Consider the following 18,163-nt stretch of genomic DNA (forward strand, 5'->3'; position numbering starts at 1 on the left):
TAGGAACACGTTCAATCTGCAGCTCCATTTTCCCAAGGAAAGTCAGTAAATCCCTCTATTCTTTATGGATAGTTCTGGTTTCAGTGTGCAGCAGCAGCAGCAGCCAACCTTGACTTAAGTGCAGCCTTTGGTTCGGAGCCCTGTTGTGAGAGGAAAAGATGAACCTCTGTATTTATACCAAGTGTTAGGTGTGAGCTGAAACAATGAAGTTCAAGACTGGTTTCCACTCGTTCCAATGTGCCACGACAGTTCCAAGAAGCTTAAATTTATGTTTGTGTTTATTGCCTCCAACTTTGTTGCTGTTCCATTTCTGTCCCACTGGGCTCAGAAAAGTCAGGTCGCTGCGGATGCTGTTTCAGAGGTGTTGGCACGAAACAATCCCATGGTGGACTTCAAAAATCTACCAAGAGATTTTGTGCAGAAAAAATCCTTCATCTTTGCCTCCAAGAGCAAGCAATAGAAAACCCTGATTGCTCCCATGGTAACTACAGGAAGTTCTGCAAACTGCTGCAGAACGGAATCACTATTAATTGAGTCCTTGAGTAGCTAACTAATCATGGCAAAGGAAATTAATTGGCACGTTACTGCATGAAAATTCCTACAAATAGGAGAAAAATAATCTGGTGAATGCTGGTTTAAGTGCAATTACAGAACTTTACAATTATCATGCCATCCATTAATAGACTGGCCAGACCTACTACCTTCCATAAAAAGATATCACATATCCTGCTTGTGACTAGGGGGGAAAAAATCAGTCTAAATTTCAGGTATTTTAAGATTTGCTGAGGATAGAATTCCTTCTATCTTCTTGGAAGAGCCAAGTTTGAATTTTCAACTCTACTACAAACCAACTGCAGTTGATAATGCTTGCCAAGAAAGCATTAACAAGACTAATTAATAAGATTAACGACCACTGGCCACTCCAGAGCAGATACAGGTAACACAATTCTGTTCAGCAACTGCAAAGAAAGGTTCTGTGTTTCATTTCTGGAATTATTCTTATGCTTCCTTAGCTGTTATACTCAAGATTGTTCCAGTCCAACAATTGTTTCCTTGAGCACTTACTTCCCAATACAGAGTTCTACAAAAAAAAAAAAAAAAAAAAAAAGATTTTATCACATTTAAAAACCCAACACTGTCACTTCCCTAAACAAACCCACCCTATTCTCAGTAATAAGGAGCAATACCCAGCCTGATTTATCTCCCCTTTCTATGGAGAGAAATCACAATGGTCAGAACACCAAAGCTGTGTTAGTGGAATGGCTCTTGTGATGCAGATGCCAGAATTATGTGCAAAGAAACCTTCTGAAAATGGGCTACAACTGAGTGGTAAGAGGGAAAAAAAAAAAAAAAAGGTGAAGACAGCAGAAAGAAGCTGGAGGAAAAAATGTAAAAGAACAAAATAAAAAAGGGCACAGAGGAGTAGAGTGTGGTCTCTGATGAGCCTGAGCTGTAAAACCACACGGTCACAGTGCAATTAGAACTTGACAAATGATGCTGAAGCGTTCCCTACCAGAGCTGATATCTGTACTTGAGAACTGCCAGTTTCAAAGCATGGTTAGCAGGTTAAAATGTTTGCTATTCTATTTTTCATCCTTTTGTGGTGCCTATATTCATATTTTCTGTATTTTTCCTGCACCTCTGCATTTCCTCTTGCCAGTTTGCCTCCCCAGATCTCACACTTCACTGTCTGACTCCAGTGATCCTCCCAAGCTGTGTTCAACTGTTCCCACACAGATTTCTCTTGCTGCTTTCTAGGCTGCACAAAGTTCTTAATTGCAGACACTCTGTAAGTGGAAGATGACAGTTCCACTGTAATAGAGGGAGGTGGGATGTACAAACACAGATCCATGATGTTCCTCAAACTGAAGCAATTAAACAAGCTCAGGGCAGTTCAATTCCTGAGCAGATCATTTTCCAGAGTAACTGTATATTAAATACAAATTGCTTCATGTCAATCACGTGCAAACAGCAATTCCTAAATCCAGGGGCAGAAAGGGCCACAGGAAGTTTCCTGCTAGCAACACAGAGCTCTCAAAAAAGTTATCATTTCCTCTCTCAAGGAAAACCTAACTCCAGCTTTGTTCAACTGGCCTTTCCACTGCAGTATATTAATTGAGACAAGTTCATCTGAGTGTCACTCAGTGTCCAAGAGCATAGAAGGAAGCAGTGGTAGTAGAAACAATGGTCTTTATCAGAACGTATTTTTAGGGTCTCACAAACATGCAAGACATCTTAGAAATATTTCCTGTTTACACAGAGCTGTACTATCTGTGTGCAATGATACACTGCACATCCTGAGGTTAGCCAGCAATCAGAAATATATGGGAGTTAAATGAGGCTAGACTAGATAACATTCCTTGGGATATATAGTTCCCATTTGAAAATTAATTCCCCAACAGCAGGGAGTTAGGAAAAGTTATCCTTAGATGGAAATCGAGTGTAAATATATATTAAAATATACAACATTTAAAATATGATGCATAACTTAGCAGATCTTTCATAAAGGCAAAAGAGATACCTCAAATCACACCATTAAAAATTCACCGTGATAAAGTGAAATTAGAAGAACCTGTTCTCAAAAATTAAGAAACAATGTCAAGTGGTCTGGGCATTTTTACAAGGAAAATGTAAAACCTCAATGGGGAAGAGGGACAGAAACTGCAAAACCACAAGACCATTTAATACTGGATTAACTGAAACAGGGAAAAAAATACATTAATCTGCTTTGTCCAAAGGAAAAATAGCATTTATCCTTGCTCTTCTTTTGCAGCCCAAGCCCTACCATAGGGTGTTACTGATTTCCTTTTAAAATACTTTGTGCCTCAAACATGACCAAAACAAGTTCCTTGGAGAAAGGTTACAAATTAATCCTCCCCACCCAAACCAATCTGTTCCTTCTCGAATTAACAGAGGCCATGCACAACACTTCACTGCCAGGATTTATTTCAGAGGTACATGAAAAGAAAAACACATGAGTATAAAAACATTTCCAGTGATTATAACATCCAATTAAAGGTGTTTTAAGAAAAGATAAATTTCATCAGAAATTGCATCATTACAGGTCATGGAATAGTTTGAAAAGCTACCATAGGTAACAGTAGTAAACAAAAGTGCCTCTGTGTGCATAATACTGAAGAAAGAAGTGCAGAGTTCTGTGCAGCATCCTCCTTACACACAAGCAGCTCCAATCCCAGCTGCTGGGGGCATTTTCCGGGAAGTCCCGTGGTTCAAAGGATCAGTTTACAAAATGCAGCTTCTGTGTCCAGTGACAGAGGGCTCTCAGCTCCCACAAACACAAAGCATCTCGAGTGTCTCGCCCCTAAAAAGAGGCTGCATGGCTCCCTCTGAGCTGCTCCTGCCCAGCAGATGCACCCTGCTTAGAAGAAACTGGATCTTGGTCCACAGTAAATGGCCAGCTGTGGTCTGGAATTCAAAGCCCACTGCTCTTCAGGCTCTCCACAGAATCTCCTTGCATGGAGGATGGTCAGAGTTACACAAGTGAAACCAGAGACAGAGCACAGCTCAGGAACTGCAGAAAGTACTGCAGTTCAAAGCAGGGGTTTGTCTGATGCCCTAATTGCCATGAGAAGTCACATATCTGAAAGATTCAGTGCAAAACAAATTCTTGGGAGACCAGTATAAATGGGAAAATTGTTTCTAATATGGTTCCAAAGTGTAACAGGAATGTACAAACTGTAAACCTCAAGGCAGTGTTAATCCATGCAATGAACACAGTATCCTCTGAACCTGCCCTCACTACTCACCAAGTATTCCCAACACTAAGCATCAAGCTGAGATACAATTAAAACCTACAGAGGCCAAGTGTTCCTAAAGCCCACTGCAACTACCTAACCAGAAACCTATGCCAGAGCTTCAACAGGACACAAAGACACCTGGACCTCAAAAGGTTTTATACAGTGAATGATAAAAGCAAAACAAATATCCTATCAAGCTGTTAACTTTCTATCTCAAAACAACCCTGAAGAAAATAAGGCTTTGAGAAAAAGAGCAAAAAGGAATCCACTCAGTTCTGAAGTAGAATTCCAGCACGAACATCCCAACATCCCTTGCTCTTCCACCTGAACCAAACCTGCTCTTTTCCATCCCTGTGCCAGCGAGGAGTGACTAACTCTGCTCACCACACCTGGGAGGGAGCTGTGGGCACAGAGCATGGGAGACTCAAAGTGCTCTGTCCCAGCACTGAAGACTGAGATTCTGTGGAATGTTGGTGCCCTTTCCTATCCTTTCCAAAGATCTCTATTTCCTCACCAAGAAACAAGACCCTTTCAGAAGCTAACTACCTTTCAGGTTCCTAAAGGTACAAGAAATTTCTATTCCGTTCTCCACCCTCAAGTGCACAGGATACAGAAAGGTCTGAGCACCTCTAGAAAAACAGAAAATTTGCAGACTGATTGCTATAAATGGAAGAGATTTACAATTTTCAGATATTATGCCAAATCATCAACCATGGGTTGCTCATCTATGCTAAAGCATTTCTCAATTTCTGCAATATCCCTCAGAAGTTGTGGGATCCTGGCTCACTCCAAGCCAGGGACTGGTATAAAAATGGGTTTATGTTTTTTAATAAGGGGGGTAAAGGCAATGGGCAAATTGCTTAATTGTTTTATAAAATAAGAATTTAAAAAATCATGAATAGTGCATTTTGATAAATGTATTTCAATTTGGAAGAATCAGAAATTGAAAATCCTACAAAGAGTTCTTCAGTAAGGCATGAAGAGAAGGATCTACCAAAGGAGAGTTTACACACTCCAAAGATTTTGTTTTTCACGTCACCTGTTGTCACTGGTGTTTCCCAAAAGGTAATTAGCTTACATCTCTAAGTCAAATAAGATTTCAAAACAAGCTAACTAGCTGTATCTAATAAATAATTTTTAAATAACTTCATTAAAACTCAAAGTTTGGAAATCAATTATTAAGTGGTTACAGCATAATAAGTATTGCATCGTAAATAAAATATCCTCTACAAAAAAAGGAACAGGCCTATAAACCTATTAAACATTGCAACTTCCTTAGGTTAAATCATTGCATCAGAAATGTCTATCACCTTAAAACATACAGCATTCCTTAAGTGCTATTTTACAGTTCTCATCCAGTGCAAGAGAGTTACTCTCCCCAGAATAAAAATAACCATTTCCACAATAAATTATCTTCTACAAGCTTCCAAACATTCCTACCTGTCTTACTCCATCTTCTAAGAGCAAAAGCTTACAATCACTAAGACAAAAAGAATCATCTGACTGCTGAACCAGGACCATTAAATGTCCTTTCTATTTTCAGAATCACCATCTGATTCTGGATTGTCAGGTTTCTGCCGCCAACTGCTCTCCTCCTCTGGCACATCCTTTTCTATTGGTGTTTGGCTAGGCTGAATCTAGGAGGAAAAACAGGATAAAAACCAAATTAACAATTCAAAATCACTGTGTTGCTCTGTATTAGCCATACCATTATATAAAGAAGTCTGCCATGCTTGCTAAAAATTGAGACGATTAAAAAATCTAGTAAAAATCCACTATAGTGATATCAAAACATTAAATGTCATGCAAAAATAAAGGCAACAATTCTGCAGAATCTCTGATAGATACCGAGCTCAGAGACAACACAAATACTCCACTCTGCCATGTTTCTCACCTGTACAGAGAAACATGGGAACAGAATACCTAAAAAAATATATAATAGTATAAAATAGAAATGAGATACCAGCCAGCCCCTTAACTTTCATTATTATATCCCTTAAGACACTGAGGTTCCAGAGTCTTCTAAAACCCCTTCAACCTCATCATCAACAATGCAGAATTCCTATTTCAAAGATTCCCCAGCACATGAGCACAGCCATGGCAGCATGGAAAATTATGCACAAACAAAATTATTCTGGAAAAAACAGTGCTTGTGTAGAAGCAGCAATGCTTGGTCAGTTCAACTTGTTTGGGCAGGTTAAGTCATCCTTGCAGAAATTAAACAGAGCCTGGTAATTAAATAACTTGAGTCCAGCTGTCTCATCCTTCCCAAATTCAAGTGACAATTTACAGGAAACACTTGGGTGCAAATCACAGAATGGAGCACAAAGAGCTCACTTACAACCTGCCAGAATTTTGGCAGCACTTGAATTGTCATCTTTACAGAAACTGGGGACCTAACAGTGAGGGAGAGAAACCTGTCTTGTTTCACTGCTGTGTGATGCTGTAACAGTTACTCAGAGTCTTTCAGCACATCAGCAAATTCTTTTTAGCCAGGACATATAATTTTTAAGATTCCATCTGCTGCCACCTTCCCAAGGATTAACACAGTTATGTTCAGATGCATATGAAAACCAATGAAGTAATTAAAAAAAAAATCACGTCAACATTAATCAATGCCTCCTAATGTATTACCTGAAAAGGTTCACTGATGCCAACTATTGACTGCAAGTTATTGCTATAATAACAAAGCAAAAATTCTCCTGTCTTGGGTATTTCTGAAGCACTCATGTAAACCTGGCAAGAATAAGAACAGGCAATGAGCAATTTCCACAGAAAAAGAAGTTTACAAAAAAGCCCTTCAGGACACCATCAAAATCGGTATTTGCTATTTATAAGCACGTTTTAAAACGTAAGTTAAAACGGATGGGGACAGAAATAACTCAGGAAACCATCTGAAAATTAAATCAGGGAGGAGAGGAATATCCTTCACCATGTCAGCAGACTGGCTTGGTTCAGTGACAAGGGAAAAGAGACCCAGAGTGGCTGGAAGGGCCAAAGCCAGAGAGCAGCAGAGGGAGTGGAGCTGCCTCCTGGTGGCAACAACAGAGCACTCCACAAGCTTGGTTTGCTCCTGTCCCAAGGAGCCACCGTTTCCAATTTCAACTTCTATTTGTTCAGATAAGTATCTCTGGATATTTATAATTTGCATCAAAATAAGTGGTTTTTTTTTTGTTTAAATCACTTTAGGTAATCACTACCAGAAGGCTTTATAGCAGACAGCAGTTTTTAAAGAGAGACCAAAAGATTCAATGGGAAGAATTAGGAAGAGGGATTTTAAACAATAATATTGTTCCAAATTAGCTTCAACTGGGAAGAGGATACAGAACCCCTGAGGGAAAGGGGATATGGAACAGACCTCAAATGTTACTCTATGGAAAACTACATTAGGAGGAAATACAACTGACTTGTTTACTGTTTCCGTTGGAAGAAATTTCATCATCTTCCACCCAAGCATAAGTAACATAATCCTTCACATGCTTGAAAGTCACCTGTAGAGAAAGATACAAACTATCAGCTTCCTGATGGAAGCAAAAGCTATAACAAAGTTGTGAGAGACGTTTACTGTTTCACTGAAGTAATTAAAACACTCTTAGGATCAAAACATTTTGGGGGCATGTACACATCTTCTGTTTCTGACAGGGTGGGACTTCTCTGTTCTCTCACCCTTCCATTTACTCTTATTTTTGTTGCATCAACTCCTTTCCAAAGCTTCTGCAACATTTTACTTCAATAAACAACCAGATCACCTTAGCAGAGAATTTAAAGGGTGTGGAAGAACTTGCATACTGTAGAGCTAAACTGTCATCACACAGAAACTAACGGCAGTCAAGCACACAGCTATTTCACAGCTATTACACACTAGCAGGAATCAGTGCTCTAAAACTCTCAAGGACCTCCTGCAGCCACATTCCCCATCTTTGCTGCAGAGCCACCATGAGGTAACACTACCTGGAAGAGCCCAATCCAGTCCCAAGCACTGCTGGGGAGTTCAGGCGCCGCGGAGTAGTGGATGAGAACATCGTGCTCTGCACTCCACTCACCCTCAGGATTCAGCATGACCAGTGGATCTGAGACAAGAGGCTTCATCTACACAAAAAAAAACCAGAGTTTAAACTCAGTCAAGCCTGTTATTCTTCTCAAGTTATTCTCTGCTACAATTTCCACCTGTGGGAATCTTTAACTGACTGGAAATAACCTGACAGCAATTTGCTGCCTTCACTATGATCAGAATGAAGGAGAGATTATAGTTTAGGAAATCAGCTGCTGTAAGGCAACACTGAGTAAAACAAACTTTTTCTTAACAACGTAACTGGGACAGCACCTCAAGCTTGAAAGTTCCCGTGACAGGTTTGTGATCACTGATGCCATAGCTCATGTGACTGACATAGTTATTCAGAGTAACAGAAATTGGGTTCTCTTCTTCAGGGAATTCGCCTTCTTTTGATGCAACCTCACTGAGATTTTTCACTTTCCATAGAATTCTATCTGTCCATGCTGGCTTTCTTTTCTTCTCACTGAAAAAAGTAAGGTAAAAAGTGAAATGAGCAGAGAAACAAGTTGCCAAAATCTAAGAATGCTGTGCAAAATCTACTCAGAGTTCAAAGACTGTGAGATACATATTAATAAAAGGAGGCAATCATATCCAAGCTTCATTTTACAGCTCTGATTAATGTGTTTTACAAGCAACGTTTCCTTAATTTGAACTCCATTCAGCACAGATCAAGGCTTTCTGAAAGAGGAGTAAAATGAAGGGGAGAAGGACCTTTCAGTGGGTTAGTTGGCTTCATACAGGAAATGATACTTTCTCCTAAAACCCTGTAAAAACATGCATGAATTTAGAGATAATAACAACTGCCCCAGGCTCCAAACGTACAGATATTCTGAGAAATGAGGGTGCAAACATAAGGAATATGTAGGAAGAGTCTGAATGACATTTGAAATTATTCAAAATATTTGAGAGCAAGTTTCTTTTAACAACACAAGACAGGACAAACTTGGGAAGCTTATGGTAATCACAGGTGCCACAGCAATGCTTTATTTAGAAGTTCCTCTAAATTGTACCAGCCTGCATTTCAGGTTTGCAAGCTACTGCTGTCTCATAACAGGCTTTCAAAATTCCATAATCAAGGAAGTTGTGACTACAACTGTACTATACATCAAACTGTTATCACAATGCAGAGTTTCTTTTTATACCATATCAATTACACCAGAGGACATGAGCCCTCTGTGGTTTTCTCTGTAGTGGGAGGAAGGCTTAACAGCAACTCTCTGGATGGGTGGATCACTTCAAATTGAAATGGAGAAAAGATCATACCCTATGGAAGAGGAATTAGAATGGACTGGATTGGATTATGAAAGTTAAAAGCAGGATGTGTAAGGAAAACTGTCCATTTAAATATCAAAACCAAGGCCATTTAGTTCAATAGTCAACATAATTTTGTTTTACCCCTCCTACCCTTTAATAAAGTGGAAAGATTTGAAATGACTAAGGGCTCTTATCCCACTTACTGCAGTAATTCTATAAACAGACAGAAATCTTTAGGAGATGCCAGATGTCTGCTCTGCTGTGCAGGAAAATATCAAAAGAACAGCTTAAGGTAAAACTCACTGTTTTAGAGAAAATGGAGTATTAGATGGGAAACAAACCCCCAGAATTCTCACTGAAGGAATATCAAAAATAAAATTCTCTGGGCTTCAGTAAAAGCAACTTTTGCAGGGTGCTTGCCTTGAGGTCTTGCTGGTCACCCCATCTGAGCAGTGTCTCTCTGGTAGCTTGAACAGCAGCGGGATGCACACAGAATGTGTAACCACACTTTTTGTTCTCTAAATCAGCCAATACAGACAACCAGGCTATGAATCATTTGTAAAATGTCCAAGTTTGGATTATTTTAAGTCTTTTTTTGTTGGGTGGATTTACTGTTGGTCCCATTACATCTCATTATATTAAATTAGGAAGAAAAATGTCTTTGGGTCCACATGAATAAACTTCCAATACTAAGTGCAACAGCAGAGTAGATAACACTGCAGTTTTCAGACAGGTTAAGAAAATCCCTAAAGAAAATCAGCTGTCATCTGATTTTCAAATATTTCACAAAAAATCAAAGCAGAAGTTCAGATAGAGCCTTGCTTTGATTCTGAAATATTTTAAAAAACTACAAAATTCAGAAAGTTCTCTTCTTACTTAAACCAAAACAGGGACTTCTGTTCTCTGGAAGTAAAGAAAAAGATCAGTACAAAACCCTGTTTGGACAGGAACTTATCCTTCTGTGGAAACATAAGACTAATACTTAACAAACAGACTTTAATATCACAGAAAAACTTTGGAAATTTAAGATACTCCATCTTCAACTTAAAATAATCAATAAAGACAAATATACATTAATTTTTCAAATACCAGCATATCAAATGAAATGCTTAAACAGAGAAGGGAAGCAAAAATGACGGAAAATTATTCTTTTGCTCCTTTTTGACAACCAATGAGCACTTTTAGTAGGAAAGAACAAAACAAAAGTAGATTAAACAAGTGCTCATTTATTTTGTTAATCTGATCTTTCCATAAAGGCAGCTGGGTTGTTTCATTATTTCCTTCATACAGTCAGCAGACCCCAGCTTCTTCAGCCAAAAATATTCATTTATTCAGATTTGATCAATCCAAGCCTAACAGAACAGCTCAACAACCCCAGTACGCACAGGAAATTCAAGTTTGCTGATTATTGAAGTGATATTTAACCAAGCACCACATTCACTCTCATATTCCACCTCTAAACTCATTTTATCTTTTACCTTGTGTCATAGACCTCCGAGTCAAGGTCAAACTTGTAGGTGGGCTTAAACTGCAGAGGACCCTCTTTGAATTCCTTCAGAAATGCTTCCCGCTTTTTTGCCATATTTAACTGCAGAAATAAAAAGTCACTTTTAAAGATTCTGTTTAAAAAATCAGAGCTTAAAGGATGCTTGGGAAAGCATCTTCCAAGAATTCAACATTGCAGTCAGTACAACACTGGAAAGGTAAATTTAGAAGGGCCTCTTTGTTATAGCCAGAACTTGACACAATCCATCTAAATGTTTAGAGGCAATTCTACCCAAAGCATCCAGAATAAGGTTGTCTTAAAAAGAATTCTTGGAGGAAGAGGAGAGATAAAGGTGAGGAACAACTGACAAGACATGAAGTTCAAAGAAATCTCCAGTCAAACATGAGCATTGCAAATGAGTAAAAAACTGCACAAAAGCAGAAAAAGTTTGCAATTAACTGGGGCTTATGACCACCTCATGTTCCACCTCATGACTGCTCTGAGTTTGTGTTCTTTAACAGAAATTAGAAGCTCAAGGTGTAATTTAACTACCACGTTGTGTTTGTGTGCTTTAAAACCAAAACCAAACCCTCAAAGAGACTGAGCCAACCCACCTGGTCCTTTTCCCAGAGCAGACTTAAACGCTTGTTATTGATTGATTCTCTGATAAAGTGTATCCCATAATCTGCTATCCGGAAGTTTAGGTCTCCAAACCAGAAGAGAAGCCTTAAAACCAAACCAAGATGCATCAAACAAGGAAGATTGATATGAATCTATTAACTCAAGGGAAGAATTAGACAGAATATTAGTCATTACTCTAATTAGGTGCTCTAATCACTTTTATTACTTAATGTAAACAGCTTAAATACAAACATTAAGTAGTTATAGATAAGCTTACACAGGGACAACCTGCTGCTAAACAAAACAAAACAAAAAAAAAAAGTGAAGTAATTGAAACAGTAAATTAAGTCCCTTGCATTCTTGCTGCTTGCTTATTACTGCCTGAATATTAACTTCTCCTGCGTCTTACATCTCTGAACACTTAACAGCAACCTAAAGGATTTTTGGTATAAACAGGCTTTAGATTCTAAAGCTTTCCTGCATGACATGTACAGTCTATATGCTAACAAATAAATGTAATTAGAGACTGGAAGAGAACACTCTTGTAAAACAGACATCTGTCTTTCAGGTTATCCTATCCTCCCAGGGTTCAGGGTCAAGGCTGAAGGGACATTTAAAATAAAATGATGGACAAAAAATCCAAACCCAAAACTCTTCAGTGCAAGAGTTCACCCTATAATAGATAAAAACAACACAGAACTGAGTGAACAACTCACTCATGATCCAAGGGACTTGGAATATCCTCTCCTTCAAACTGCATTTCCAGAATTTTCTCAAAGTCGTCCAGGCGCTGCTCTGTGTTCTCCATGTGAGCAGGCAAGTGGCAGTTCATGAAACAGATCGTGTGCCCATAGAGGGACATGCGGATGCTGACTCCTCCTTTGTTCCCCTGGGATGGAAGATGAACAGCATTCCCTGAAACTGCAGTCAGTGCCTGCAAATGTAACTAACACCACCTAGAACCTTTGAAATCTTGCAATTTAAAGATTGAAATCAGTACAATTTCTTTCTACACAACTTGTTGCGTATCAGCAAATAAACTGAAATCTGAAATTATGGTCTGTGCTGCGCACGAGGTCCAAACAAATGAGTCTGCTTGTCAGGTTATTAATTTTTAATTAAACCACATCTCTGCCCCAGCAGGGACCATGGAGAGGCACAGAGCACCAGCAGTGAGCAGTGAACACCCCTCAGGCAGTCCTTACCCAGTACCCATAGAGGCCTGTGCGGGTGTAGTGGGTGTGGATGTCCCGGATGAAGGGAAGGTGCACGTGCTTCACAAAGATCAGAAGCAGCAACCCCTGCAGGCGAACTGAGGAGAGCTGGGGAGATAGAAAAGAAGGAATGGTCATTTCCAGCAGTTCCTTGGGTTTACTTCACAGCAGCTTTTAGGTGAAGAAGGCCACAGCAGAAGTCATGCAACTCCCTCGCCAAGCCTGGCCTCAATACTGGGGCACAGTAAATGCAGACTCATTTCAGTGCTGTGAAAAACATATTCCTTATAAACAAATCTGATCAATTCCTCAGCTAATTAACACAGTTCCAACATTATATTTCAATCTGAAGTCGATCTCAAAACATGCACCTGCCCAAACCTCTTGAAAGACTTTTCTTCTGCCTCACCAGCCTCTTGTTTCTGCCTTTAAGAATCCTGTTCATGAAGGACCAAATCCTTCACTTTTCACCTAAAAGCTCACACCTACAAGTCCTCCAACAGCAGCAAGTTTTTCCAACTGAAGCAGCCTTGAGCAGATCATTAAATATTCTAAATGCCTTCAAAAGCACAGCAGTCAATTCCAGGCACCTGCAAAAACAATGAGCTGCAAACAGCAGAAACTTCTGCCTTGCAGTGCCTGTAAAAACTGATTTACCAAACACTTAGAGAGCACATAAGACACGGAGTTTTTGTGGTTTGGGTTTTTTTTGGTTTGTGTGTGTGGAAATAGTCTAATAAAGATGTCCTTCATTGAACATTTATGGACTTTACAATGATCCTGGCATGAGACACAAAATTCATTGTGTTTGTTTTAATGATTATGATTCAATTTAAAATACAGGCATTGAAATGCTGTAGTTGAATTACTGTACAGGCATTGAAATACTGAAATTAACTGTAGTTCAATTTTATGCTGGATTAATTTAGAAAAAGACTACATTAGAATAAAACTGACTATACATACTGCTAGAGAAGCACAAAAAAATCAGCCCAGAATTTAAAACAGAATTCCTCCTTTGTCTCCCTATCTACAGAATTAAATGATTTCAGAATATATTTTAATGTTTTCATTGTCCTTGAACCCAATAAAATACCACACAGAATACTGAAACAATGGACTGCAGTTACTAATGATGCATAAATATTTTAGTAGTCAGCATTCTCCTTTCCATAATTACATTCATGAGGTACCAAGATCTTCCAGTCCCTTTATTATTTATTTCCTTTATTTCACTCTGCTGTGGCCAGCCCCTAGGGATTTCTCAAGAGCCACAGGACCTGAACACAACAAGGCACTGACCCCTCCCCTGCTGGAACAGCACCAGTGCCACCAGCCCTTAGAGCCAAATCAAGCAAAGCCCTTGCACAGAGGGGATCCTTGGATGGTGGAAGAATTGACTGTGACCAATTGAACACTCTGAAAACAGACCCTGTTACTCAGGGGACAGAATGTCCCAAGCATGACACCTCTCCCTCCACACCCAACCTCATCACAGGTCAGCCAAGGGGTAAGTGCTCCTCTCCTGCTCAGCCAAATTCCTGGCTAAGTCCTGGGATAACCTTTCCTTGCTGCCTGGTTTGATTTTGACCCGGCCTGACAGCTCCCCCTGATTACTAGAGCTAATCAAGTCCTGCTGAAAGCCATTAGGTGGCAGCATCCATTCATTAGTGTGCTCTAAACTGCCTCTGTTATAAATCAGAATTCAAAATCAGCCAGGCATACCAGCAGGAATTCTTTTAACTGTGTGTATACAGGGCCTGAATGTCAGCCCACGGCCAGATTTTGAATTTTTATCAGAAATTACTTAGGCCAGAGTGAACAATGTGGGTTTTTTTCCTTTCTGTAATTCCCAATGGGTCCTTTGTTTTGTTTAATTACAATTAAAAGAACAGCACAACTACTGAGTCTGATTAGCATGCAGATAATGCAATCACCTCAGCAAAATGAGCCAGAAATAGTGCTTGGTTTAGAAAATCACTACAAAAGGCTTTTAATTTCTCTTTACTACAGAAATTCAGGGTATCTTCCTACAGTTATTGTTGGCATTATTAAAATAGCCAGTACTTTAGCTGCTCTTATGTCTCTGATATTACCCCAAAATCTTTAAATTCCCATATAACATTATAGGTCTTCAACCAAAAGTTAAGTTCTCACGTAAATATATACACCCACTAAAATCCTGTTGTACACAATTAAATTTATTTTCACCTGCAAACAAATTGGAAAAAAGAAAAAAAACAACAAATAAAGGAGCCTTACCAATCTTAATGAAAATCACTGCCATTGCTTGGGATATTTATAGTGCAAGACTACATTAGAAGCATCACAATACAGTTCCCCAATATTGCACAGAGCAAAAAACTTTTCTACAAACAAGAGAGAGATAAAGATGTTGTGGCCACAAGAAATATGCTGTTCAGTATGAGTTCACATCACATGAAAAACAGGAAAACACAGGTGTGATGAAGAATCACCTCTGTGTACCTACAGAAGTGACAGACACCTGCAAAAACACCATCAACTTCTCTTTTATGGATAATCTGAAGAGAAAAAGTTAAGACTTTTCCTTCAGTGCTCTGACACTTAAAGTGGTGTAAATAATTACCTTGATATATCCCAAGGGAGACAAGACAGTCATGAAAAAAATGCTCCATGGATCATCAAATGCCAGGTCAGACAGAAAATTTGTGATTTTTGAATTCACCTCCTGTAAGCTGAATACATCACAATTACTCACATTGCACCAGTTGGTTTGGACAGAATTCATAGGAAATTTGCAGAACACAAGCCCCTGAGATTTCTTGCTGTTCAGTTTTTCATTCAGCAGTTTAACCCACACACAGATCTAACACATCTGACACTGAGTAAAACAAAAATAAAGGAGGTTATATACACCTGAAGGTAGAATTTAAGACAATGCCAGACTCGAGATGTGTTATAAAAACCTGACAGGACTTCAGAATTTCAACATAGTTTGGAAAACACAGTGGCAGATTGTGCCTAACAAGCTTGCATTAATTCCCTTAAAACATGCTGAATTTCCAGTAACTTTCATATCAAAATGATCATGCTAGCAAAAAAAACAGCATCCCAAACTTTTTTATGTGTTTAGAAAAAAAAATATTCTGCATTCTGTCACCACATAGCAGCAGCTAACTGCTATAAATCATCTAAGTTAGTCCCCTGTTAGTTAGACTAAGCTAGACTTCACCCTCTGGTAGCAATAGTGCTAAACCATCTCCCAGGCAGTGATTCACATCACACAGCCCTCCCAAAACACACCATGCTGAGACCCAGCAGTTTTGCAATAAACTCACAAAGCAAGTTCTTTAATACCACTCACCCTATAACATACATATCCGTGGTGGGGCCCATCGAGTTGAGCTGAAGTAAACTTGTGACATCAGGAGGGGGAGAAGCTGTGCCCACATTCCAGGTAACTAAGTGTAGTCTAAAAACAAACAGAAACCACATAAAACCAATGCTAAAATTGAAATGTGGACATACAACCAACTCTAAGAACGTTCTAATTCCCCCACAGAACTCCTGTCACTTTTCATCAACCAGAAATCCATTTGCCAGCCCCGACACCACCACGAAAACAACCAACAGGAGGGAGCAAAACCTGAATTCTTGCCACTTATCCTTCAGCTTTTTCCCCCAGATGAGGAAAGCCTCATCCAGCGTGCGAGACACTTCTTCGTGGATCTCATCATCCGAGCTGATGTCCTCCACGCAGGCCATCAGCTGTGCCACCCTGTGCCGGAGCTGCAGGCGGCCGCTGGAGCCGGTGCTGCTGAGGCTGGCCGAGCGGCTGCGCAGGCTGGCCCCGCTCTCCAGGTCGCTCAGGGAGAGCCCCTGGCAATGCTGGAATGCATCCTCGCTGCTCGGCGATGCCATCTGCTCCAAGGTAAAGCTACGCCCTGAAGGACTGCCCCATTAAAGTCAAGAGATTGATAAGGGGTTTCCAGATCTTGTGGGATTCAGCATTGCTTCCAACACAAAAGGACAAATGTAGGTGCAGCAATGCTGGGAAAAAAAACACAACCTGTGGCGCTCCCACCACACTCGCTGGGTTGTTACAAAAGCTGCAATCACGTTCTACCACACACAGTGAATTGTTTTTTTTCATAATAGATTTAATGTGGTTAATTCGATGAGCTCAGGGTTTTAAAGAATTTATTGTTGATTTGAATCGATCATGTGCCTGTCTGCAGGCTAGGAGAAATGTAATCCCCAGCTCCCAAACATTCAGAGTTCTGATCAGAACCAAGCAAAGCCACTGACTCTCAACATTCACATCACAGCACTGCTGTTTCTTTACAGAATGGATATTTCAGCACCAGAGCTTCTAAAAAGAGATTCACTTTATCATCAGTCTTGTTACACGACAGATAGGCTTAAAAAATAATAAACTGTTAATTTTCCATCATCTTAGAGTTCTATAATGACCTTATAAACACTGATAATTAGTGAATCCCATCAATACACCCATTGTTAAGGCTGTGTTTTTATCCCACAATCAACTGCCTGCTCAGGGTGATGTATACAGAAATGCTGGAGAACAACCTTGCACAAGAGATTAAAGTGATACATAATTTCCCTCACTAATAGTGTATCTTTGTACGACTGCGCTGAATTCACACAAAAGCTACTCCTAAACAAATTTATGGGGGGAAAAAAAATGTAGGAAGGCTGCAGATCTAATTTTGCCACCAGAGATGTATCACTTGGGAGCTCTCCAGTTACTAATTCTGTAAGACAATTACCTGATAGAACAAAACTGAAATAATGTTGAAGACATCAGTCATTACAGACAGAAATTCAGTTCTTCAAGGTGCCCAGTGACCACAGTACTGACAAAAACACAGATCTCGGAGGTAGAAACAAACACTGTCCTAAATACAAGCAACCTAGTAAATTCATTATTTAGCATCACCGCTGCTAATCCTCAAATGGCTCAATAGCGGAGAATTTCTCAGGGTCACAGTGCTCATAATAAAGCCTTCAAAGGATTTTTTAAGCTCTTTTTTGAGCTCTTGTCAGCTTGTTCGTTTGGCTGTTTAAATTTTCCTGTCACAGGCTGTTACCCAAATCCCATCTAAGCAGGTTTCTGTAGGGAATCGAGCCCAGACGGGACACCGACAGAGAGTGAAGACACATCGTAAAAACACCGTAAAACCAGAAGCTCAATGTTTATTCAAGCTTCCTCTTCCTCACGGAAAGTGACAAGTTCGAGACATTACAGAAGTGCAGATGCTCGTGCCCTCATTACACATTAACAGAACTCCGGGAAATCCCAAGCATCCAGAAATGTCCCATAAGCCTCCCTGAACCACTCCAGTACCGACCTTCCAAACCAGAAAATCAGCTTTTCTCCTCTATTTCATATGACTACGCAACGCCGCCAGTTCGTGTAATTCTGCGCTAATAAGCACACACGCAAGTTTCGCTAATACTCGCCGATTTACGTAAGCGCTCGGGGGCTACTTTTCGGAGCCGCCCTCAGCCCATCCGCGCCCACCACTCACCTCAACTTCTTGGTGGGAAGGCCCGCGGTCTCCATGCCCGGGGTTCCCGCAGGGAAGCGCTGTCCGAGGGACGGGGAAGGGGCCGGCGGAGCCCCCGGCGCTCCCCTCACTCGGCCCGGCCCGGCCGCGGCCTCCGCGCCGCCCTCAGCGCTCCGCGCCCATCGGCGCGCGTGACGGGGGCGGGCACGCGCCGCGCCGCGGCGCCCCCTGGCGGCCGGGAGGACCCACAGCAGCCTTAGGAT

At 40.4% G+C, this 18,163-nt stretch overlaps 1 protein-coding gene across 4 annotated transcripts; it reads right to left on the reverse strand.

Annotated features, from left to right (window-relative positions):
- Positions 1-152: 152 nt before the first annotated feature.
- Positions 153-18,080, reverse strand: INPP5K (inositol polyphosphate-5-phosphatase K). 4 transcript variants are annotated; one of them, XR_008434302.1, is made up of 14 exons: positions 17,922-18,080; positions 16,016-16,419; positions 15,734-15,841; positions 14,996-15,104; positions 12,379-12,495; positions 11,890-12,062; positions 11,167-11,278; positions 10,545-10,654; positions 8,083-8,275; positions 7,710-7,847; positions 7,166-7,249; positions 6,393-6,494; positions 5,199-5,395; positions 153-1,081 (listed from the first exon to the last, which is right to left on the reverse strand). XR_008434302.1 is itself a non-coding variant. In XM_053961039.1 (13 exons), exons 2-13 carry the CDS (start codon positions 16,288-16,290, stop codon positions 5,279-5,281), a joined length of 1,638 nt encoding a protein of 545 aa, XP_053817014.1. In that variant the 5' UTR covers positions 16,291-16,419; positions 17,922-18,080; the 3' UTR covers positions 2,930-5,278. The 4 variants fall into 4 exon arrangements, 3 of the variants coding, with proteins under 3 accessions (XP_053817014.1, XP_053817015.1, XP_053817016.1); XM_053961039.1 differs by lacking the exon at positions 153-1,081 and having other exon boundaries at positions 2,930-5,395; XM_053961040.1 differs by lacking the exons at positions 153-1,081; positions 16,016-16,419 and having other exon boundaries at positions 2,930-5,395; positions 17,922-18,077.
- Between the last annotated feature and the right edge of the window lie 83 nt (positions 18,081-18,163).

Source organism: Vidua chalybeata, chromosome 20 (assembly GCF_026979565.1).
Source record: "Vidua chalybeata isolate OUT-0048 chromosome 20, bVidCha1 merged haplotype, whole genome shotgun sequence".
Classification (NCBI taxonomy): domain Eukaryota; kingdom Metazoa; phylum Chordata; class Aves; order Passeriformes; family Viduidae; genus Vidua; species Vidua chalybeata.